Source organism: Passer domesticus, chromosome 1 (genome assembly GCF_036417665.1).
Source record: "Passer domesticus isolate bPasDom1 chromosome 1, bPasDom1.hap1, whole genome shotgun sequence".
Lineage (NCBI taxonomy): Eukaryota > Metazoa > Chordata > Aves > Passeriformes > Passeridae > Passer > Passer domesticus.
The window spans coordinates 160,503,248-160,527,280 of NC_087474.1; the positions used below are offsets into that span (position 1 = coordinate 160,503,248).

General features: G+C 46.2%; 2 protein-coding genes across 2 annotated transcripts in view; both read right to left on the minus strand.

Moving 5' to 3' along the window:
- Positions 1-24,033, minus strand: part of TOP1MT (DNA topoisomerase I mitochondrial) — a 350,131-nt gene that overhangs the window by 267,865 nt on the left and 58,233 nt on the right. The window lies entirely within an intron of this gene.
- The window catches only part of ZC3H3 (zinc finger CCCH-type containing 3), a 125,543-nt gene that overhangs the window by 31,204 nt on the left and 70,306 nt on the right, over positions 1-24,033 (minus strand). The window contains exons 5-6 of the mRNA XM_064399347.1: positions 9,722-9,915; positions 544-625 (exon numbers count right to left, since the gene is read on the minus strand). Coding sequence (XP_064255417.1) covers positions 544-625; positions 9,722-9,915 — 276 coding nt within the window. The remainder of the gene's footprint in view (positions 1-543; positions 626-9,721; positions 9,916-24,033) is intronic.

Sequence of the window (24,033 nt, forward strand, 5' to 3'; positions counted from 1 at the left end):
AACAGGAGAGGGGGAATTTCTGCCCCTCAGCCCCACTCAGGTGAGATCTCACCTGTGGAGCTGCCTCCAGCTCTGGGGTACAACAGCAGAGGGATGTGGAGCTGCTGGAACAGATCCAGAGGAGGTCACGGACATGTTCCAAGGGCTGGAGCCCCTCTGCTCTGGAGCCAGGCTGGGAGAGCTGGAAATGTCCAGCCTGGGTCTCCAGGCAGACCTTGGAGTCCCTTTCAGTCCCTAAAGGGGCTCCAGGAGAGCTGGAGAGGGACTTTGGACAAAGGTTGGAGTGCCAGGAAAAGGGGGAATGGTTTCCCACTACCAGAGGGCAGGCATAGATGGGATATTGGGAAGAAATTCTTCCCTGGGAGGGTGGGGAGGCTCTGGCTGAGCTTGAAACCACCTCAAAGCAGAATCTGCGGAAAAGCAGCAGCCAGAGCTTTCCCAAATCATCCTCCAGTTCAACAGCTGCTCCTGAAGCTCCTGATTCCCTCCTGAACATAATTCCAAAGCTGGAGCACATCATTCCTGCTTCCCATGAGTACAGACCTGGCAATGTATCGGCACGTTGAGGATCTGCTCAAGCTGGGTGGAAAGAGCCCAGGACTGGGTGTGGAGTGCAATCTCAGGGCTGGAGAGAGAAAAAAAAAAAAAAACATGGATCATTGCTTGGAATCAAGAAATTTTGCAGGAATTCACACAGCCCTCAGTACTTTAGGTCCACAAAAATGACTGGAAAGATGGAGACCCTTTGCTATGAGGAAAAGCTGGGAGATCTGGGGGTGTTCAGCCTGGAAAAGAAAAGGCTCCAGGGAGAACTTGGGGCCCCCTCCGTTGCCTAAGGAGCTCCACGAGTGCTGGGGAGGAACTTTGGACAACCACCTGGAGTGGCAAAATAGAGGGAATGGCTTCCCACTGCCAGAGGGCAGGGAGAGATGGGATATGAGGAAGAAATTCTTCCTTGGGAGGGTGGGGAGGCCCTGGCACAAATTGCCCAGAGAAACTATGGATGCCCCATCCCTGGAAGTGTCCAAGGTTGGACAGGGCTTGGAGCAACCTGGAATAGTGGAAGGTGTCCTTGCCCCCTGCAGAGAGTTTGACCTGAATGACCTTCAAGCTCCCTCCCAACCCAAACCATTCCATGATTCCAGGATCTTATTTAACCCAAAGTACGGAGCTCCCGGAGAACCAAGGGACAAAGAAGCCCTTCAGGGACTTCCCACCTCTGGAGCAGCCCCAGCAGAAGCGCTCCTTGCCAGCCCCAAACACAGCAGGAATTTTTCCCCTCAGCACCCAAACGTGCCAGAACACTTCTCTAAGCAAATCCCACGCTTCCACCACCAATCCAACAAACTTCCACGCTTGGCTTGGCCGCTCCCCCCAGCCAGACAGGGAAGCCCAGCGCCCACTCCCATCCATGCACGCACGGAATTAAATCATCCTTGACTGGTGCAGGGAAGAACGAATGGGAAAGGAAGGCTGGATTTCAGTTTTCCAGGTGGGATGAGAGCAGCTCAGTCACTCACTTGCCAGCCCGGGCGTGTTGGGAAGTTGAGCGAGTGGAATTTGATTGCGCGGCACCGCGAGCTGTCACTCGGCTGCCGGCGTCGGCGAAGCCCCATCTGTTCCCTCTGCACATCAAATTCCATCAACGGGGCATTTGAGCCACCACTGAGATGTTTTTTTCCTCTGTTTTTTTAAAATTCCTTCACATCCCAAGCTATAGGAGCATCTTTTTTTTTTTGTTCTAGAATAAACATTCCCCAACTTCAGGATGCTCCGAAGATGCCGCTGAAAAGTCTCCATTAAGGGCAAGGTTGACTTCCCAAACAACATGGAGAGAAATCCCCAAATTAAAATCCATTAGGATAGGGCTGGAACATCCTCAGACCTCTGGAATTCTGTGTAATATTCCTTAAAGCTACACCAGGAATCAGCTCCTGAGGGCAGCACAAAACCCCTCTAAATATTTAATATTTGGGGATAAAAGCGGATACACAGGGATGAACAAGTTTGGGATCAAAGAATCATGGAATGGTTAGGGCTGGAAGGGCCCTTAAAAGTCATCTTGGCCAGAAAGAAGGAATCACTAAAGAGATAAATATAGGATAAATAAAGGGGACAACAGACTCCTGCTAGTGGGTTGGAATTTTTATGCAGCAAAAATACATCAACGGAGTTATTTTTTGGGTTATTTTTCCCCAGTTTTCATCTTCTAGTAAGAAGCAATGCAACAACATTATGTAAATCTCCCATTCCAGGAATTAACTGCATCCCAAAAAGAGTTTAACTATCCAAGAGCTGGTCCCATCCATGACAAAATCCATGTGAGATCCGTCCAGGTCTGGCAAAGCACCTGGAAGCTGGCAAAGAAAACCCCCATCCACAATTTCCCACTTCCTAATTATTCATCCCGTGTGCAAATCCTCCCCAAACTATTAGAAAATTACCCAAATATTTCTCCAGGAGAAGCCAAGCCAAGATAGCTCTGTAATTAAACATTTCCCCATCCATTGGGATTTACAGAGAAAACTCAGGCTCTGTCATGAGGACATTTTTTGAAGCTGTTGCATCATGGAAAAAAAAAGTTTAAATAAAAGTAAAAGCTTTGTGTATATCCCAGTAATAAGAAGGGGGTGCATTAATAAATCCATTAATCAATAAATATTCCTTGCTTTGGACAGTGTATTATTGAAATTGGGGTGAAACTGGGACATCAAAAGACACTGAGAAATGGGATAAGGGTTAAATTCCAACATCAGGAGCCAAAATTTGCTGCAGTCTGGCCTAAATTAAACAAAAAGCTGAAACGATGCCCCCAGGGCTCGACTTTGGGAGTCTCATTTGGTCCAGACAAAACACTGGGCACATCCCAGTTCCAGACCTGTCCCGTTTTTCTCCTCAATCACTTCCCAGCCAGGGAGAACATCGGGACACAGCGGTGCTGCCGGATCAGGATAGTGACTCCCACATCCTTGGCACTGCCAAAGTCCCTCACTATGGAAATTTAAAGTGGTACCACAGCAAATTCCTCCCATGTGCACGTTCCAAGGCAGCAGGAACGGAATGAAGAGGGGTGAAAAAAGCAGGAAAGTAAGAAAAGCTGCCACAGAGAGCATCAAGAACCGCACACTGAGGGCTTTTGAAGTGATTACACCCAGCACAGCAGCGTCAGCCGGGATATTTTCCACCCCGTGGAATCCAGGTGGATTTCTCTCCCCCTTTCCTGATGATTCAGTCGCTTGGAAGAGCATCATCCGTAAGGAAACCCACAGCCCATGCAAACAGGGCTGTTTCTCTTAATGCATCATTCCCAGCCCGACGCTGGCGGCTCCGGTGGCTCGCGGTGAGAAGTGATTGTTGTTCCCAATCCAGCCGGGAGACTCCGCGCGTCTCTCCGGAGGGAGCGGGAGCTGTCATGTTCATTAAATGCATGATTACAGCTATGATTAATAGCGGGGGCTACAGCCTAACTCCTTCTTTTTTTTCCCTGCTCCCAGGAAGGAATCCGCAGCCAAGCAGTCCCGCGGTGTTTTCCGCAGCATTTGGATCGACGTTTGGAATTCCAGATTTTGGCGGAAAAGGCAAAATTTACCCTTGTCAAACAAAAAAAAATGCTTAAAACAAGCGGGTTGGATGCTGCACCCCTGCACCAACTATAAGTTTATCAGGAACTTTTCTTATCCTTAATCCTAAAACTCAGCCCAAGTAGATCCAGGTCCATCTCTGGCATTCTGGGTTGTTTTTTTTTTCCATAACCCCAAAACACAGCTTGAGGCTCAAGGTCCTTCTCCTCCAGGGAAAGGCTGGCAGAGATTTCCCTTGGCAGCCCAGGAACTGCACTCAGGAGCAACACTTGGTGCTTTCCAGCATTCCCACATGGATATCAGGATGCTCCCATTCAATCTGACACTCCTGCTCAGCTCCCCATCACCCAGGGGCTTGGGATGCAACAAACACACCCCGAAAACAATATTCTGAATATTCCTTTGAGTTAAAAATTGGCTGCAAATATCACAGTTAATTATCACCTGCTTAATTATTTAGGAAGGACTTTATTGCTCTAAGGCACAGCTCAAGGATCAGGACCTCATCTTGTGGAAAGGTCTGCTGGAGCATCTTATCCAATTATTTACTTTTTTTTAAATGGTGGAAAAGCTGTAAAAAACTGTAAAAAAAAAAAAGGAGAAATCCAGAAAAGGGAGAAATCCAGAGTTAGGGTGAGCCAGGACCAAGGGATGATGGGCAAGAGGATGAGAACACTGTTAGAATGAAGAGTATTGAGTATCAAGCCCATTGCTTCCCATCTACTTCCACAATCCCAAATCAAGGATAATTTGTGGAAATCTTCCCCATGGAGAGAAAAAAATCGGTAGAAAACTGAAATAGGCAGAAAAGAAGGAAGAAATTCACAGTGGGGGAGTGGTAGGGCCAAGGGATGGGCCAGAGGGTGGGAACATTGTTAGAATGGTGAGTGTTGAGTATCAGGCCCATTGCTTCCCATCTACTTCCACCATCCCAAGTCAAGGATAATTTATGGAAATCTTGCACACAGAGGGAACCAACCAGGGGTTTGCCCAAGCAGTGACAGGCAGGTGATCAGCTCTGCTCCAAATCTGGGATGACCACAACAGGGTCATCCCATTTTCTGCTCACCAATCCCAAGGTTTTGGAATTGTTCAGTCCCTTACCCCTTTAGAGCTCAGTCCTTTGGCTCACTGAGTACAATTCCTTGGGATTCCTCAATCTCTTATCCCTTTTGAGCTCAATTCCATGGCCCCTTGAATCACAGTGCCTTGTCTTTGGGATTACTCAATTCCTTATATCCTTGGTCCCTTTCCAGCTCAATCCCTTAGTTTTGCGATTTCTCAATCCCTTGGCCCCTTCCCCCTCAATTCCATGATTTTGGGATTGCTCAACCTCCCTCAGGTGTCAGTATCACCACACAACCACTCCTCAGCCTGTTCCCACACAACCTGGAAAAGGCTTCCTTAAACCACACTGGCTCCTTTAATAGTTTCCATTATCACCCCACCTCTCCCACTGCAGCCTCCTTCGGAAAGAGCCGAGCGATTCATTTTCCAAGTCTCTCCTTGGCTTTATTGCTGAACCGAAAGTTTTGAGGCTGCACTTGGGGAAATTTATTTCTTTAATTATTATTCATTTAAGTGGGTTCCGCGGATTTCGAGGATCAGCACTCGCAGCTGCTGGGGGTCATTTATTTCCCTCACTGGACAGCACAAGTCCTCATTCCGGAGAAGACAACGGAAAAAGAAGGGATGAGCTGCCTCTAAACAAGCAGAGATTTTCCCGTTTTCCTGCCCGACTGTCCCCGCATCCCATGAATGCCCCTCAGTCAGGTGGTCATGAGTGTTTTATTAACAAAGCAACTCCAATTAATGAATCAGCTTCAATTAATGAAGCAGCTCCAGGTTGGATGTTGTATGAGCAGATGCGGGCCAGGAGCAGGATCTGATCCCTGCAATTCCAGAGCTGAGGAATTGAGCTCATAAAGCAAAAGGGATTGAGCAATCCCTAAGGCAAGGCATGAGACTGAAGGGGCCAAAGGATTGAGCTCCAGAGGGATAAAAGGATTGAACAATCCCAAATCAAGGGATTGAGAGTGAAGAAGTTAAAGAGATTGAACAATCCCAAAACCAAGGGACAGAGCTCAAAAGGGCTCAAGGGATTGAGCTCAAGGGGCTGAGGGATTGAACAATCCCAAAATCAAGGAATTAAGATCAAAGGGGCCAAGAGATCTCACAATCCCAAAGACAAGGCACTGAGACTGAGGGGGCCATGGAACTGATCTGAAAAAGGGTAAGGAACTGAGGAATCCCAAAAACAAGGGATTGAGTTTGAAAGGGGTCAGGGATTGACTCATCAAACTCCAAAATTCATGGGACTGCAGTCCAAAGGGGTAAGAGTTTCAGTCACCCCTAAAAGCAGGGATTGAGCTCAAATGGGGTAAGGGAAGGAGGAATCCCAAAACCAAGGGATTGAGTTTAAAGAAATTGAGGGACTGAGCTCAAAGACACAGAACAATTCCACAAACAAGGGACTGAGACTGAAGGGGCCAAGGAATCCCTCAACCCCAAAGACAATAAAGGCATTGAGACTGAAGGTGCAAAGCAACTGAGCTCAAAAGGTTGGAATGAGATTGTCTTTAAGATCCTTTCCAACCCAAACTATTCCATAATTCCATGACCTTCCATCTCTCCGGCTGATCACCTTCGCAGCAGAGAGGGGAAACTGAGGCAGGAGGGAATGTTACACAGCAGGATGTGCATCTGGATGCATGCAGGGATTCCCAGTTGTGGAATGCTGAACTCAACCATGTTTTAACTAATATTTTGTTTCTCTGGGATCAGAGCCACCATCACAATATGTGGGAGATGCCTCAGCTCAGGAGGACTAAAAGCTCCTCTTAGGCCTTCACCTTTGGGAGCTCAACAATCCTGGGTATCTCCAAGGCTCTGGAATCTACAGTCATGGAGACAATTCGAAAACCCCAATAAATAAAATCACGTTGCTCAAGGGGCCGGCTGTCACCTCTGGAGTCCCCAAAGCCACCAGCCTTTCTCCAAACAAGAGCTAAAACCTCAGCATGAGGAAATCATGCAGGTGAGGATTTGCCCATGGAAAAATAGCCTGGACACTTGGAAAACCCTGCTGGAGCCAGCCCCAGCTCACAGAGTGCAATTCCTCTCTTGGCAGCAGCAGCGGCTCGTGCAGAGATTGGGGTCAGGGCTGGTTTCCGGACAATGTCAAACCTTAATTTGCTTTCTGCTGCTTTCAATCTTGTATTTCCCCTTCTGTGTTTGTTTGTGAAACTCTACATCACCCAGGACCTTTTGCTTCTCTCCCTGATTTCATGGAAATTCCTCAAGAGTCTGGAGAACGCCTGAGCAGCTGGAGAAAGAAATGAAGGAAAGGTTCCTTGTGAGCGGGGAAACCTAATTATTCTGCTTGTTTAATTAATGCTTTCCACACCATCCCACTGCCGATTTTCCAAGACTTCTGGCAAAGTGAAAAAATACATGGGTGCCAAAATACCAGTTATCCCAAAGGGAAAGAGCCTTTCCATGTGTGATTCCACATCTTTGTCTTGCACAGGGATGAGCAGAGAGTGTTTAAGCTCTGGGTTTTCTTCTCCATCCTTGCCCGAGCAATGAATTATGCCACATGCAAGGTCCCTATCCAGCTGGAAAGGCAAAAAACAGAAACATTTTTATTTCTGTATTTTATTTGCAGTTTTCCTGAGGTAAGTGTGGAATGCACAGGAATCCTCTGGGAGCAGAGCCACACATGAGATGAGAGCAAAGTTCTCAGCAGCTGCACAGGCCATGCTGTGATTGCTCCAGGGAGTCTTTTTATGTTCAAACCACCTCCAAAAATGTTTCCTGAGATTGCAGTGACATTTTCTTTGCCCCCAAGCCATGTGCCCTCCTTGTCTCTCAAGCACTAACAAAACCCATTCCACAAGAGTCACGGAAAACTGCTCTTCCCATTGCTCCTGGTACCCACAGGACTGATCCCAATACAGCACAGGGATGCAGGAAGTGCATCCCCAGGATCAAATCTTAACTCACCACCAGCATCCATCAATAAATCACTTGGGAATGCTACGATGGTGTGGATGGATCAGCCCCAGCGCCCAGCATCAGATTTTGTACTGTAGAGATAAAACCCCAACCCTATAAATCCAGGGAAAGAACAGAATTATAACCCACTGGAAGTAAACTCCAAGCTATTAAACTGTCAGGAGCATTTCCCGTCTCTCCACTATTCCAAACACACGGTGCCTGGCACTGAGAGGGAAAGGAAAAGCCGTTTTTTTCCATCTTTTAAATAAACTTTGTCAAGTGTTGAAAACACAAGAGCGTTGAGCAAACGTTCGCAGCCGATGAGAACACACAAATCTTCCGCCCTGCCAGGCCCAGTTATCCTAAGGCAAGAGGAATCTGTGGAATCCATCCTTGGGAAGGAGGATGAATTACGGGCAGAGATGAAAGATGACATGAAAACACTGATCCACAGCAGTTCCTCGGGTTTTGTGGTTACAAAGCCAACGTGCTATGTGGCAGGGGGAAAGAGGCAACAGCAAAATAAGAAACACCTTCAAAATAATAATTAGATGGGATTGTATTTGATAGGGAATAACCCTGGAAGGGATCTTCCCTCCCTAAGTGGTACTAATTAAACCAAATTTTCTGAATGAGACCTCACTAGAAGACGTGGTTTCAGTGAGAAAGGAAAAATGGGGGCATCACATCTCTTCCATGCCCTGTCATCCCAAATCCCCTCAGGAACCCCACACAAGCAATTCCAAGCCCTGAATCTGCAGAAATCCTCCCATTACACCTTTGGCTTCATCCCTCTTCCAGGAATTTGCCTCTAAGTTGGTGTTTCTCTGCTTGGTCCCAATCCAGTGATGGATATTCACGGACAGGCCAAATTCATCAGCCTTTGCTGAGTTGTTCAAATGAGACTTTGCTCATTTGTCTATTTCCAGACAAATTTAGAAACTTCCTTGCACTTGGATAAATAAAAATTTCACCTTCTTGCTGGGAGGCAAGACCTTTTCCACCCACGTCCTCCCCAAAAAGAAGTTCATGAAGCCTGTTCTTAAAAAAAAATCTTCAAAATAATGGAGATTTTAGAGCCAAATGAGCCCAGCATTTCATCACCCTTGTCCTTGGAAAGCTCTCCCACCAGTTTAAGCCCCTTGGTTTTCAGCTGCTCCACCTGCTCATGGAGAAACATTCTTTCTTTGCTTGGCAGCTCTGGATTTTCCACTTTTCCAGTCCTTCCAGTGATCACTTCTCCCCAGAACTCTTCCTAGTGGTGCAACTCTGTCCTGAAATCCATCCCCTGCTGCATCCAATAACATCCCTGTCCATGTCCTGGATTTCACCCCCTTTCTTCCATTCCTGCAGGATATCTTCTGCCTTTGGTGACATCTTCAATGCCCAAAGATGCTTAGGCAGAACCATTCTCAAGCTGGTTTTGTGCAGCTGATTATCCTGATCCAGAGGCTGGAAAATCCCAGTACCACTACCAAAGCTCTTGGAAAAATCTGAATTTATTGTGAGTCTCCAAACTCTGATCCACCTTCCCCAGTTTAACTATTCCCAAAAATTCTCAATAAACAGTTAGGGTGCAAAAATACTTGAGACCAAGAAGAAATTTTAAAAATGCTTTAAACACAGTTAAAATCTGCTCTTTTTTAAGGGTCACACTTGGGGCGTCAAACACAGGAGGAGCTGAAATTAAAAAAGTTTAATCAAAGCCATGATGCAAAGCTGGGAATTCATCAAAATTCATCATTCCATGGTTACATGCAGAATGATCTTCCCAAATGTTTAGGTCCATATTGAATGTAATTTGATGAGCATCTCAAGCACATTCAACCTCGTGGTGCTGTTTGAAGTTATCCAAGACTTTGCCCATTAGACCAAGTTTAACGGCGTGTCTCCACAAGCTTGAATTAAGTCTGACTCGAGAAAACCTCAATTCTCCCAAACTTTTAATTTCCCCAGCATTATTTCCCCTTTGGAGCTACTATAAAGCAAGAACAGCACTTGGCTCCATGGGATGTCCACCACCTTCACATCTGGAATTCTATGAGGCCGGAGGATGAGTCGCAAGCCACAGGCTGGGAATAAACATCTAAAAACTGAACTCAGTGGATTTTGGACACAAACTGGGACAAATTCCTGCTCACCTGCTCTGATGGGAGTTTTGTTGCTCAGGTCCCTGGCCCGGACAGGGCTGCTGGAAGTTTTGGAGAGTTTGTTGGCCGACACCCGGTACATGACGCCGCCGATGCAACGGAAGCCTTTGTTCCTCCAGCGCTGTTGGACGAGCTGGGATTTGCCACCTTGGAGTGAGGGTCGGGATTGGTTTAACAGTGGGGATCTGCAGGAAAAATAAAGTCAAGGTCAGTCCAAATTTGGGAAAATGTCACAAGGAGGTGCTGCTTCGTGAGCAAACCATGGGATCGGAGACTCAGGGAATGGTTTGGGTTCAAAGGGACCTTCAAGATCATCTCATTCCAACCCCACTTCCAAGGGCAGGGACAGCCCCCACTAGAATGGAGGAGATGTATGGAAGAAGCAGGGATGTTCTTGCTGTTGACAGAGGAAAAGCACTGATTCCTCATGACTGACCCCAGAAAAATTACCTTCAGGGACTCTGCTCCAACTTTTCCCACCCTTGCTTGCGTCTCCCTCCTCAGCAGAAACAAGGAAATGTGGATGCAATCCCATGAGAAAATCAGCAAGGTGGGACCTTCACTGAGCTTAGCCAAGTTTTATGGAGCTCTACAAGCTTTGACATCCCTGGAAGTACATCAAAGCCAGGTGGGATGGGACTCTGAGCAACCTGATCCAGTGGGTGGCATCCCTGTCCAAGGCAGGGGTTTGGAACTAGATGGTCTTTAAGGTCCATTCCAACCCAAAACATTCCATGTATTTTTGGTATCATTATTCCTATTATGAATCAGATACCACAACTTTAATATTTTTATTCTGACCCCAAATCTGGCTCTTGGAAGGATTTTCCTCAATCCCTGCATGGGACAAATTACCCAAGAGCATTTCCATCCCCCCCCCGTGTCACCTGGAGCTGATGCTGGACCTCAGCAGGGTCCAGTGGGCAGGGCTGGGGACCTGTTCCCACCCCCTCAACTCTTCCTAAATTCACAAACCCTATATTGAGGCAGTGGGATGGAGATGGATCAGGAATCATGATCCAGTTATTGTTGCCCATAACATTATTCTGAAGGACCCGGTAAGTTCTGAAGTGACACCTGAGGGACAAATATCACAGAATCCTAAAATCTTTTAGGTCTGAAAAGACCTCCAAGGCCATGAAGTCCAACCTGACCGATCACCACTTTGTCAATTAGATCAGAGCACTGAGTGCCATGTCCAAGCATTCCTTGAGCACCTATAGGGATGGGGACTCCATTCCACCTTGATGGACAGCTCATCCCAATGTTTAACAACACTTTCCATGAAGAAATTCCTTCTAATGTCCAACCGGAACCTCCCCTGGCACAGCTTGAGGCCATTTCCTCTCATCCTGTTGCTGGTTGACAGGGAAAAGAGGCCAAACCCCACGTTGCCACATGTCCCAGAGAGGCTCCCCTGTCACCCAAAATCTTGTCCACTCCATGACCTGATACCTCCTGCACCATCCCACCTCCCTCCCAAGCCACAATGCAGCCTCCCAGCTCATTCCTATCCATCCCCCATTATCCAAACAGAGCCACTGCAGCCAAATCAAATCTCCTCCAATATCAGTCGCCTTCCTCATTTAGCGCTAATCCAAACAGTAATTTGTTTATGCAAATTAGAGCTCTAATTTTGTATTAGCCCAAACTATGCTCATAATGCTATTAGCAGAACGTATATAAACCGCGCATTACCGGAGAATATCCGTAAATTAAGATCCCGCTATCCTATCAGCGGAATGCAAACCCCGATGAGCATTTCCTTTAAATGAACATGTGCTCCAAAGAAAAAGAGAGCTGGAAAATGGAATAGTTACATTTCCTAATGCTGAGCGTGACAGCCTATTCATTCCGGAGGGCTGTTGCCACTGGCTACGGAGCTCGGAAAATTTGCTGCCTGGTTTTTTGTGGAAGGGGATGGGAACTCGATAAATTCCTCGTTTCAGTTCCCCCAGGGTTTCCTCCTCATGGAATTGCTCTGGAGAGGAGCGTCAAGTCTTAGTGACTTGCAAAGGGGTCATGGCAGTGACTCCTTTGGTGGGTGAAGGTGGCAACGGCATGAGGGACACTTGGGTCACTCATGGATCACCCAGCACATCCCAGAAAACTCCAGCAAGGCCAAAGATGCATCCAGCATTGGCTGCAGGACCTGAAGAAAGGTCTTGTGGCCATATCAGGGGCAATAAAAATAATATCAAATATCCAACAGCTGGGAGGGTGATGGAGATGATTCTCCTCCTCTACTCTGCTTTTCTGAGATCCCATCTAGAGTTCTGTGTCCAGCTCTGGGGTCCCAGCAGCAGAAGGATGTGGATCTGTTGGAGCAAGTCCAGAGGAGCCCCTCTGCTCTGGAGCCAGGCTGGGAGAGCTGGGGGTGTTCAGCCTGGAGAAGGGAAGGATCCAGGGAGATCTTGCTGTGCCTAAAGGGACTCCAGGAGAGCTGGAGAGAGCTGGAAAAGAGGTGGAGTGAGAGGACACAGGGAATGGCTTCCCACTGCCAGAGGGCAGAATTAGGTAAGATACTGGGAAAGAATTCTTCCCAGGGAGAGTGGTGAGGTGCTGGAATGGAGTTCCCAGAGAAGCTGCAGCCACCCCATCCCTGGAAGTGTCCAAGGCCAAGTTGGACAGGGCTTGGAGCAACCTTGGATAGTGGAAGGCATCCCTCCCCATGGCTTCCATGGCACTGGATGAGCTTTAACTTTCCAAACCAACCCATTCCAGGATTCCAATGAAGATATTGCAAAACACCACCATGGCTGTGACAAGATACAATCCCAGCTCCATCCATCTCCTCTTCCTCCCAGAGACACATCCTTGGGAGGACCCCAGGATGTTCCATTCCTCTACTCACAGGGGCTGTAGTGCCAGAGGATTTGGGGCCCCTTTTTCCCAGCTGAATCAGTCCCTTTAAGGACTTCTGTAATTCCATACATATTCCCTGTATGTTATTTCTGGGTAATACATAGAGATATCCACACACATCTATTTCCATACAGATACACACATAATTGAATATATATATACCCTGAAATACAAGATCTATATATTATATAGAATAACAAATATTGATACTTTCATACATAAATCTATATATTATCACCTGTATTCTCTGGGCCTCCTATATCCATCAATTATCTCTAGATATTATTGAATATATGCACTGAATGCATATATTGAATTATATATGTTCAATAACATCTAGATATGTTCAATATATATATTTATTAATACCTAGAGATAATTTATATGAGGCCCAGATACTATTTTTTTCTTAGAGCTTTATATTACTTATATATTATTGAACATATAGAACATATATTGAATTACATATATTCACTAATATATAGGTAATACATATAATATATAGTTATTGCTTTCTATATATTATACATTTCATATTTTCCTTAACTCTAGTAGAGAAGAGGGAAGAAGTCAGGGGTTCATCCAACATTCCCCACTCTGGTTTGTAGGGAAAGGCTGGGATGTGGCACAGCTGTGGAAGCAATCAGGGCATGGATATACAGACATACAGATCTACAGAGATATCTATCTATATCTATATCTATATCTATATCTATATCTATATCTATATACACACACTAGATATAGATATATATAAAGTATATGCAGACATATACACACATATAGAATAAGCATATTTAAATAGCTATTTTATGTATTTAAATAGATAATGTATCTATATAATTATATCTAGATATTATATCTAGATACAGTCATATATCCTACAAATATTCTATATCTATACAGATCCATTCAATATCTATTGAATATAAATTTACATGTATGCCCTAATACATTATATTATCACACAGACACACATATATGAGATAATACATTAAATGAAATTTTTTTTGGCTATAATGTTAATAAAACCCAAGGCACCCCAAACCCTGCACAGCCCCAGGAGCTGCTCACACCACTTAAGCCTGACTCACTGGTTTAAGCACCAGTTTAAGACCCAATTGGTTCAATCCTCCAAATCCTCAGGATATTTATTTTCCTGCCTTTCTGCTCTCAGGTCACTGAAGTGGTCACACACCTCTCTCTTCTTGAGAATTCCTTAGGGATGGCCAAGCTCCAAACTGAGGGAGCCTCCAAATGCAGACATGGTATCAGAACATCCCCACTGAGGCAGGAAGTTGGAACAGGATGATTTTCAAGGTTCCTTCCAATCCATTCCACCAATCTATGATTTTTTCAAGGATTTTGACAAACAACATCAAAACTCATCTCATTCCCCAAAGGAATTTAGAGTTGTTGTAATTTTTGAGGGAGACAAGTGACCTCTGGGTGGTCTCCAAGCAAAGCTTCTGCAGAACATCTGCTCAGGCTGCCAAAGCCCCAAGGGCCATCGGACTGAAGCCATGGAATCATCACAGAATGATTTGGGTTGAAAGGCATCTTCAAAATCACCAAGTTCCAATCCCCCTCTATGGGCAGGGCCACCTTCCAGGAGAACAGGTCACTCCAAGCTCCATTCAACCTGGACTTGAACACTTCCAGGGACGGGGAGTCCTAGCCAGGAGCTCAGTTTGAGGCTTGTCTACCTCCATTTCCAACTTCTGGGCAGTGCAAATGTCCAAGCAGTAATGTCCCTTCATCCTTTTATATATATAAAGTAATATTTATTAGAATATTTATTGTATTTATTATTTATTATATTAGGCAGGAAATTTATTATTTATTATAGGAGCCTTAAGAGTTTTAAAATTTAAGGAAAATCATGTTTTTATGGAAAAACTGCACTCACACAGAAGAGCAGGGAGGGAACTCAACTTCCCAACCTTCACTTGCAGGAACTATTACTTCCCTCTGAATCCAAGGTGTTGCTCCCAAGTGCTTGTGTGGCCCCAACACAGCCAGCTGTGTGTGTGTGTCCCCCTCCCTCTTAGTGACATCCAAGCTGGTGGTGGCAGGGAAAAGCCACCGGCGAGGGCACGGAGCCGAACGCCCATCGCTTTTCATCGGTGGCGGGATGCCAGCCCTCCGTGGAATTGTTACCCTAATGGAAAGGACGGCCTTTGGAAATGAACTGTATTGACAAAAGAGGATAAAATTAACGAGATAATAGCTGGGCCAAGGACCTGAAGAATACACTGGGCCCCTCGACACGAGGGCCTTGTAATTCCCTTTCTGCCGCGCATCCCGCGGATCTAAAGAGTCCTCCCGTCCGTCCACAAGGCCCCGCTCCGGCAGGAAATTTCATTAACGCTGGAAAATAGGAAAGGTATTAAGCGTGGATAATGAAGGCTAGAGTGTGAACAGTGCCTTAAGATAGTCTTCTTTCTAGCCTTTGTAATGGGAGGCATGAACTTTCCCTTCAAATCCATTTCTAATCCATTTGAAATACTACAGCAAATTATCTCCCCTTCAGCCCAAGAGCGGCCGGCCAATTTACTCCGAATAGAAGTGACAATGCTCCGGAATTTATCGCCATAACCTTGACTACACAAGGTTGAGGGTTGTCTTTCCCCCACCCCCAGGGTGGACAGCGGAAGAAAAATTTTTAATGAAGAGGGGGTGGAGGAACGACATAAAAATGTTTAAAAACGGCAGCGTAGCTGGCACAGGTTTGACGTCGACTACGGAGAAAATCAGAGCCTGATGCTAAAAGTGTTACAAAGGGAGGTCCCAAGTTGATAAAACACTTAATGTCAGGTTGGATGGGGCTTGGAGCAACCTGGGCTAGTGGAAGGTGTCCCTGTCCATGGCAGGGCTTTGGACAAGATAATCTCTAAGGTCTCTTCCAACCCAAAACATTCCATGATTCTGTAGGATGAAGTTTGGGGTTTTACAGTGCATTTCTTGAAGCAACATCAACTTTGCTTCACTCAGAACATTTCATGCTGCTGCTTAGTAGGTGCTCATGTTGACCAATTCTGATTTCCCAGGATCGAACATCACCCTGCTGTGTCCTTCAGAGAATTCCAGAGGCATTTAGGTGGGAAAAGCTTTCCAAGACCATCCAGCCCAAACATTTCCCCAGCACAGCCAAAGCCACCACTAAGCCACATTCCAAAGTGCCACATCCACACAGAAGTTAAATTTCTACGGGGATGGGGATTCCACCACTGCCTTGGGCAGCCTGTCCAACCTTTCCATGAAAAAAAGCTTCCCAATATCCAAACTAAACCCTTCCTGGAACAACCTGAGGCTGGCTTCCTCTTTTCTTGTCTCTTGTTCCCTGGGAACAGATCCTGAACCCCACCTGGATCCACCATCCTATCACGGGGGTTGTGGAGAGGCAGAAGGCTCACCCCGAGTCTCCTTTTCTCCAGGCTGAGCTCCCCAGATCCCTCAGCACTTCCTAGTGCTCCAGACCTGTCTCCAGCTCCATTCTCTTCTCCGAATGGAGCTCCAAATCTGCTTAGAATAGAGTAAAACCACCAAAACTTCAACCAGGAGCTAGCAAGTGATGCTGTGAAAATACATTCCTTCTTCAAATAATCCATATTTAAGATTATTATTTTATATAGTTATCTAAATAAAAAGAAAAAAAAATGTCAGATTTCCAAGCCAACATGGAAAGCAAATGTTAAAAACAAGAATGAGTCGCTCCACCCTGCTCAGATTTAACACGCCCATCCCCTCATCAACACAAGACCACGTGATCCAAAATCCCACCCAAACCCCCGCAAAAATTCCCCTATACTTGAAATGTAACATTTTTAGAGTATTTGATGTCTCTAAGTTAAACACAACCCCACGAGCAGAGCAGGAACATCCCAGCGGCGTTTCCAGCCGGCTGAAACGGAGAGGATTTCCTGGCACTGGCGGCGATACAAGTGGCTCTTAAAGAATGGTTTTCTTTTACTACTGGATTTCTTCTTTGGGCTTAGCTTATAATTTTTTTTTCCAAAGTAATCCTTACATAGTCAGAAATCACATTTGCATGCTGGCATTTGAATCCCGAGGAAAGAGCGGATCATCGCGGGGGCAATGGATATGGGAAGCAACAGGGAGAGAGGTGAGGAAGGAGGGAGCTCGTCTGCCACAAGCCTGGAAGGTGGCAATGGAAAATCCTCATTCAGGAGGGAAAAAAACCCCAAAATATCACATTTTCCTCAGTCATTCATCATTCCTTAGAAAAAAACCACAGGATTTACGGCTAGGAGTGTTCCTCAAACACACCAGAAATGCTCCAAGATGCCCCTTGGAAGCTTCTACATCTCTATCCTGACTCACCAGATCCCTGAAGACTCCAAATCTACAGCTAAAAGCAAGTAATTCCACTAAAATGTTTGATTTTTGGGATTTACATCAACATTGATGCCTTCTCTTTAAAATAATAAAGGTCAAACCTCAAATCAACACTCTCTACATTAAGATTTAATTTATTTAAAGAACCTGATTGGGATAATTCAAATCATTCAGTCCATTGTTGATGATATTTGAGGTTGGAAAAGTGATTGGAAATTAAAAATAGAAAGAGATGTGTCTTTTTCCCACATACATCCATAAATACAGAGGATCCATTAGTTTTAAATACACAGTGATGGGAAAAAAACATTAATTTACACATAAACAATTCCCTCCTTTCAATAATTACTTCTAATTATGAAACAAACACTCAAACCCCCCCCCATTTTAATTTGGTTCAATTGAATCTGAATTTCCATTCAAATGCAGCTTAATGTTAATCTCAAGGAAAAAAAATAATAATCCAGCCCAGATCTCATTTAGCATTTTCAAAACCTGGGAAAAATTATGAATTTCAATGAGCACCTATTAAGCTCCTTAATTACCTAAATAAAGACGTACCTTCCCAATAAATCCCCCTGACCTGGAAAGGAAAATAGTTGCAAATAAATTTAATGGTTATCAACCAATGAGAACAGAGATTTCTCCACAAAAAAACCCCAAAAATCAGAAACATGGCATTACACCTGCAATGAAGTGTTGCGGAGGAGATTTTCATGGTTTTCCCCAGTTTCCACATCCCACAGAAGGATGTCTCTTGCCAATCCTTACATAGACTGGATAACTTTTTAAATAATTCCACCTGGAAAGACCCAGGTATGAACAAAATATCCTGATCTCCTTGCAGTGGCTTCTCAAAGGGCTGCAAAATTTACAGGAAACTTTGGGATAAACTGAAGGGGAATATTCCACAGAATCATGGGATGGTTTGGGTGGGAAGGGACCTTCAAGATCATCCAGTCCCACCCCCAGCCATGGGCAGGGACACCTTCCACTAGCCCAGGTTGCTCCAAGTCACAACCAACCTGGCCTTGGACACTTCCAGGGATGAAACAGCCACAGCTTCTCTGAGAATTCCACTTCAGGATCTCCCCACTGTCACAAGAAATAATTTTTTCCAATATCCATCTACCCCTGCCCTCTGGCAATGGGAAGCCATTCCCTGTGTCCTGGCACTCCATCCCTTGTCCCAAGTCCCTCTTCAGCTCTCTTGGAGCCTCTTCAGGCACAGGAAGGGCTCTGAGGTCTCCCTGGATCCTTCCCTTCTCCAGGCTGGACATTCCCAGCTCTCCCAGCCTGGCTCCAGAGCAGAATGGCTCCATCCCTTGGATCATCTCCGTGGCCTCCTCTGAATTTGCTCCAGCAGCTCCCGATCCCTTTTCTGTTACACCCCAGAGCTGGAGGCAGCTCTGCAGCTCGGATCTCAGCTGAGCAGCGTGGAGGGGCTGAAATTCCTCCTCTCCTGCTGTCCACACTGTGGGATGAGCCCAGGACACAGGGAATTTTTGGGTTCCAGCACACATAGATGAGGCATATTCAGTTTTTCAACCATCAACTCCCCCAAATCCTTCTCAGGGCTGCTCTCAATCCATTCCCCATCCAGCCTGGGTCTTTCCTTGGGACTGTCCTATCCACTTGCAGGACCTTGGCCTTGGCCTTCCCGAGGTTTGCACTGGTCCAGCCTGTAGCGGTCCCTCTGGATGCCATCTCTTCCCTCAAATGTCATTATTCCCTCCCACTGGATTCATTGCCATTTCCCTCTGAAAGCCATTCAGCCCCATGCTGCCATTCCCTTTCATCTCTTCACTGTGTCCATGAAAAGCCAGAGCTCCACACGGCACTTGACAGCTCCTGCAAGGCTCATGATCCCACTTCAAGCCAGAGAAAGCCCTGAAATCCTGCCAAAACCTTCCAAAAAACACACAAGATCCAGTAACACCTCGAGGAGATCAGAGCAGTGGGAGAGGAGAGCTCTTTTCCCTGCCCCTGTTTCCTAAATCCCTACTATTGTCTGTAACCCAATTCATTCCTGAGGGAGATGGAGAGCCTGGATACAAACGCAGCTCCATGTGCCAAGCACGAAAATCAGGGAAGGAATTTGCTTTGTGATCAGCTGTGCTGAAAGTCTGGTTGTGGCCAGGTAAGGAGGGTAGGGAATGGAACTGTCCTCGGAGAGCTGGGAATGTCCAGCCTGGGAAAGAGAAGGCTCCAGGGAGACCTCAGAGCCTCTTCCAGTGTCTAAAGGGGCTCCAGAAGAGCTGGAGGGACCTGGAACACGGGATGGAGTGACAGGGAATGGTTCCCCACTGCCAGAGGGCAAAGAAAGATGGGATATTGGTAAGGAATTCTTGGCTGTGAGGGTGAGGAGGCCCTGGCACAAGTTGTCCAGAGAAGCTGTGGCTGTCTCATCCCTGGAAGTGCCCAAGCTAGGTTGGATGGGGTTTGGAGCAACCTGGGATAGTGGAAGGTGTCCCTGCTCATGGCAGGGGGTTGGGACCTTCAAGATCCCTTCCAACCCAAACAATTCTTTAAGCCTGTGCCAGGGCATCACCACAACCACAGGGATGAACTTTTCCCCAGCATCCCATTTAATCCTGCCTTCCTTCCTGCACCACGGCCCTGTCCCAGTGCTTGACAACCCTTTCCATGAAGAAATTCCCCCTGATATCCAATCTAAACCTCCCTTGGCACAACTTCAGGTCATTTCCTCTTGTCCTCCCCACTCCCCACCGACAGCCCAACTCCAAACCACCTCCTTGGTTTCCCTCCAGCCCTGGGCCTGATCCCACCCACAGCAAGCCAGGGGAGGATCCTCGGAAACAATTCCAACTTCTCCAGCAAAGTTTGCGCTATGAAAACACCTCCCTGGAGATGAGACAAAAGCCCCTCTGGAGAAGACAATTTCCCCACATGAAGCTGTTTTCAAGGTAGGTCAAGTCTCAGCCCAAACCCCCCTGCCAAGGCCCCGTTAAACCGCTTAGGCTGAGCCTGAGAATGGAAATGCTGACAGTCCCTAATACTCAGCTTTCCATCCCGCTGCTCTAATGCTGGCGGCGGATCAGTGATTACACCGGGAAGACCGGGAACTATTGTCCCGTTAATTAGATTCCTTTTACCCCCATTAGCTCAGGCGATTGGACAAAGTTCATTAGGGTTTAACTCTGATTAGCTGAAATGGAGCTCGTGGCGCTCCACGCAGGTATTGCCGGATTCAGTGGCTCCGTTTGGGAAGCTCCAGGACCTGTGTCCACGTGGATTAATCCTTAATCCCTCCCAGACAGTGTCCTACCACCCTCAGTGATGGGCTAAAACCAGAGGGAAAGTGAGAGCAGCTCCTAGACCTTCCCCTGTCCTGGCACAGAAGTGATATTCCTCCCTCTGCTCATCCCTGTAAATCCCATTTCAGAGCTCTGGATGTGCTCCAAGCACTGGAATATCCCAGGGAGGCTAATTGCCGAGGATCATTCCAATGGTGCGTCCATATCCCAGCCCAAACGGTTCCAACTCTGAATATTTATCACAATAATCACTCAGACACGGAGCCAAATCCCACTGGAGGCTTTCCCTCCTGCCTGCTTTCTAAAAATACCTGGGATAATTGCTTTTTCCAAAGATATTTTCCTTTTAAATGCTCCTTTCCTCACGCAGGAAACAGCAATAATACTACGAAGAGCCAGAACAGCTGATACATTTTAATTAAAGCAAATATCTCGGACAAGGAGCAGGATTCCATGGAAAAACAGGAACTCAGCATGGAAGAGGTTAAGAAGTTCAGTGGCGCTGTGTTAAAGGGAATTATCTGCTGGGAAAACACCAGCTACTGGCTGCCTCTGGAAAAACCCATGCCCACAGCTAGGACTGGGAATGGATACACATCCACAGATTTTGAAAACTAAATTTAAATTTGATTAATTAATTAAAATTTAAATTAAATTTAGCTACAAAGGCAGAGAAAACAGTGTATAAATTATTTCCCCCCCCCTAAAGAACTGGTTTTCCTGACATTGTATTAAACTTAAGGAATAAATAAGAACTTCAGATGTTGACTCCAAGCTTATTTCTCCAAATTTTAAGCAGGTATTTGTATATCTGTCTGGTGGTCTCCTTGCCATTTATAAGCTGACCCACAAAACAACTGGAACAGCATTGTCAGCTCTGATTCCTTGATGTGAATTCTCAGCATCCCTGTAATTCCATGATCCAGTAAATATTTTATATCAATGCTGTCTGCACCTGGATAAGTGTATACATAACATATATGGAATCATGGAATCATTTAAGTTGGAAAAGATCATGAAGATCACGAATTCCAAGATCATGAAGTCCAACCTGTGACTGACCCCAAACTTGTCACCCAGCCCAGAGCACTGAGTGCCACATCCAGGCATTCCGTGAACACCTCCAGGGATGGGGACTCCACCACCTCCCTGAGCAGCACATTCCAACTCTTTCCAAGAAGAAACTCCTCTTGATGTCCATCCTGAACCTCTCCTGGTGTAGTCTGAGGCCTTTTCCTCTGGTCCTGTCCGTTGTTCCCTGGGAGCAAATTCCGACCCCCCACCTGGATCCACCTCCTCTCAGGGAATTGTGCAGAGCCAGAAGGTTCCTCCTGAGCCTCCTTTTCTCCAAGCTGAGCCCTCCCAGCTCCCTCAGCCACTCCTGGTGCCCCAGATTCTTCCCAGCTCCACTCCCTTCCCTGAACACATTCCAGCCCTTCCATGTCTGTCTTGTGAGGGACCCAAAATTCCCACCAGGACTGGAGGTGTCCCAGAATTACCAGAACAGGGGGATGGACACTGCCCTGGGCCTATGGACACAACATGGCTGCTACAAGCCAGGTGCCAGTGGCCTCCTTGCCCACCTGGACTCATGTTTAGCCACTGCCACCAGCAGCTCCAAGTCCTTTTCCATTCCTCCAGCCCTTTATCCATAAGATTGGAGCATTCCATGAGCTTGTGATCCAAGTGCTGGATCCAACACTTGGCTTTGTTGACCTTCACACTGCTGGACTCGGCCCATCAACCCAATTTCTATCCACATATAAAATACATATTATATATATTTTATAAATGTAGACATGCATAATTAATAAATACGGATCTATAAAAATTTGGATCTGCTTCCAAGAGAAAGAGGGAAGAAAAAAAAAAAAGGTCCAACACTTCTGAGAGCGTCAGTCCATCAGATACTCACCAGGAAGACACTTAAAGGAACTCAGTTCTGACTCGGAATATATGGAACGGATAAAAATGATTCAAAGGCCCCATCAAGGGGCAGGGGGTTGGTTCCTTGTCCTAATTGCATCGCCTACATTCCAAAGGATATCGCTCTATTATTAAAGGGTCGGGACCATTTTATGTGCTCACATCTCTTCAATTGGAATTTGGATCAATGGATACATTACAAGCTTTGCCTTTAAGAGCCTAATAAACAACAAGATGGAAAGGAAAATTTGCTGGAAGATGACGCTTTTAAAAATCCATTTCCAGGGGAGAAAACGGGACGTGGTGAAGGGGGGATGCAACTGAACCAAAAAGCTGGAAATAAAGTTGAAAAGGTCAGGATAAATCTGAGAAAAAAACGGGAATTCTGCCCTATTCAGGTGAGATCCCACCTGGAATTCTGCATCCAGCTCTGAGGCTAACATCAGGAGGACGTGGAGGTGTTGGAGCAGATCCAGAGGAGGCCACGGAGATGCTCCAAGGGTTGGAGCCCCTCTGCTCTGGAGTCAGGCTGGGAAGAGCTGGGAATGTCCAGCCTGGAGAGGAGAAGGCTCCAGGGAGACCTCAGAGCCCCTTCCAGAGCCTGAAGAGACTCCAGGAGAGCTGGAGAGGAACTTGGGACAAAGGACGTAAAGTCAGGACACACGGAATGGCTTCCCACTGCCAGAGGGCAGGGATAGATGGGATATTGGAAGAAATCCTTCCCTGTGAGGATGGTGAGCTCCTGGCACAGGATTCCTAGAGAAGCTGTGGCTGCCCCATCCCTGGAAGTGTTCAAGGATGGGTTGGATGGGGCTTGGAGCAACCTGGGCTAGTGGAAGGTGTCCCTGCCCATGGCTGGGGTTTGGAATGGGATGATATCCCCTTCCAACCCAAACTGTTCCATGATTTTGTAATGTGGATGCTTCCTCAGGATTGATAACAAGCTACATTTATAAAATGAATATAAATAAATAAAATAATTTACCGGCAAAGAAAATAAATTTATCAAAAAACATAATAATAATTAAAATAATTAATAAATTATTAAAACCCCTGACAGCATTTGCACTTCCAAACAGCTCAGAGATGCTTTTAGTCAGGGATTGTGGGGGAAAAATTGGGCAAGTGTTGTGTTTTATAAGATTTTGATGGCTTCATCACAATTTGGCATATTGTGTTCAACACGTGCCCAAATTAATTCTTGCTCTCTCATTAAGTCCAAATTAGCCCTTCCCACACCAGACTCGTACAGAGGTCTCTCCCTCTGCTGACACCAGACCCAGAGCACCTCCCAAACTCCCAAAAACCTCACAAAAAATCTCCAGGCCAACCAAAAAAACGGGGAAAGCTTCCTAAATGAACCCAAAACTTGCCTCCAGCTTGTAGTACTGACCCAACCCTCCAGATGGTGGGATGCAGCTTCCAAGGCGACTTCCTTGGCATCATTATCATCCCCCTCTTCCCATTTTTTCATGGAGAAGTGGATGGAAAAGGGTTTTTATGATGCTCTAGGCCATCATTATGTGCTCTGGAACCCTTCTCACCAGCAGGGAGGTACCACCAGCACCTCAGTTCCCACTGAGGGTGTGGTCCTCATGAAGCTGCTCAGCCTCCACCTCCACCCCAGGACTCACAAATATCTCCATGTGGAGCATCTCCACTCAGAAAATCCTAAACTGTCACCTTCTGAACCAAAGCTGGATCTAACACCTGACTGAAGGGAAAAAAGGAACAGCCAAGCAGATGTGCTTCTGAATTTATAAACAGTCAACACCAGCACAAATAGATGAAGCAACAGCTGGAAGAGCCGGGAAGGGTTTTGGCATCCCATGGCACACAAAAACTGGAGGAACACTTTTCCTGGGACTCCGGAAG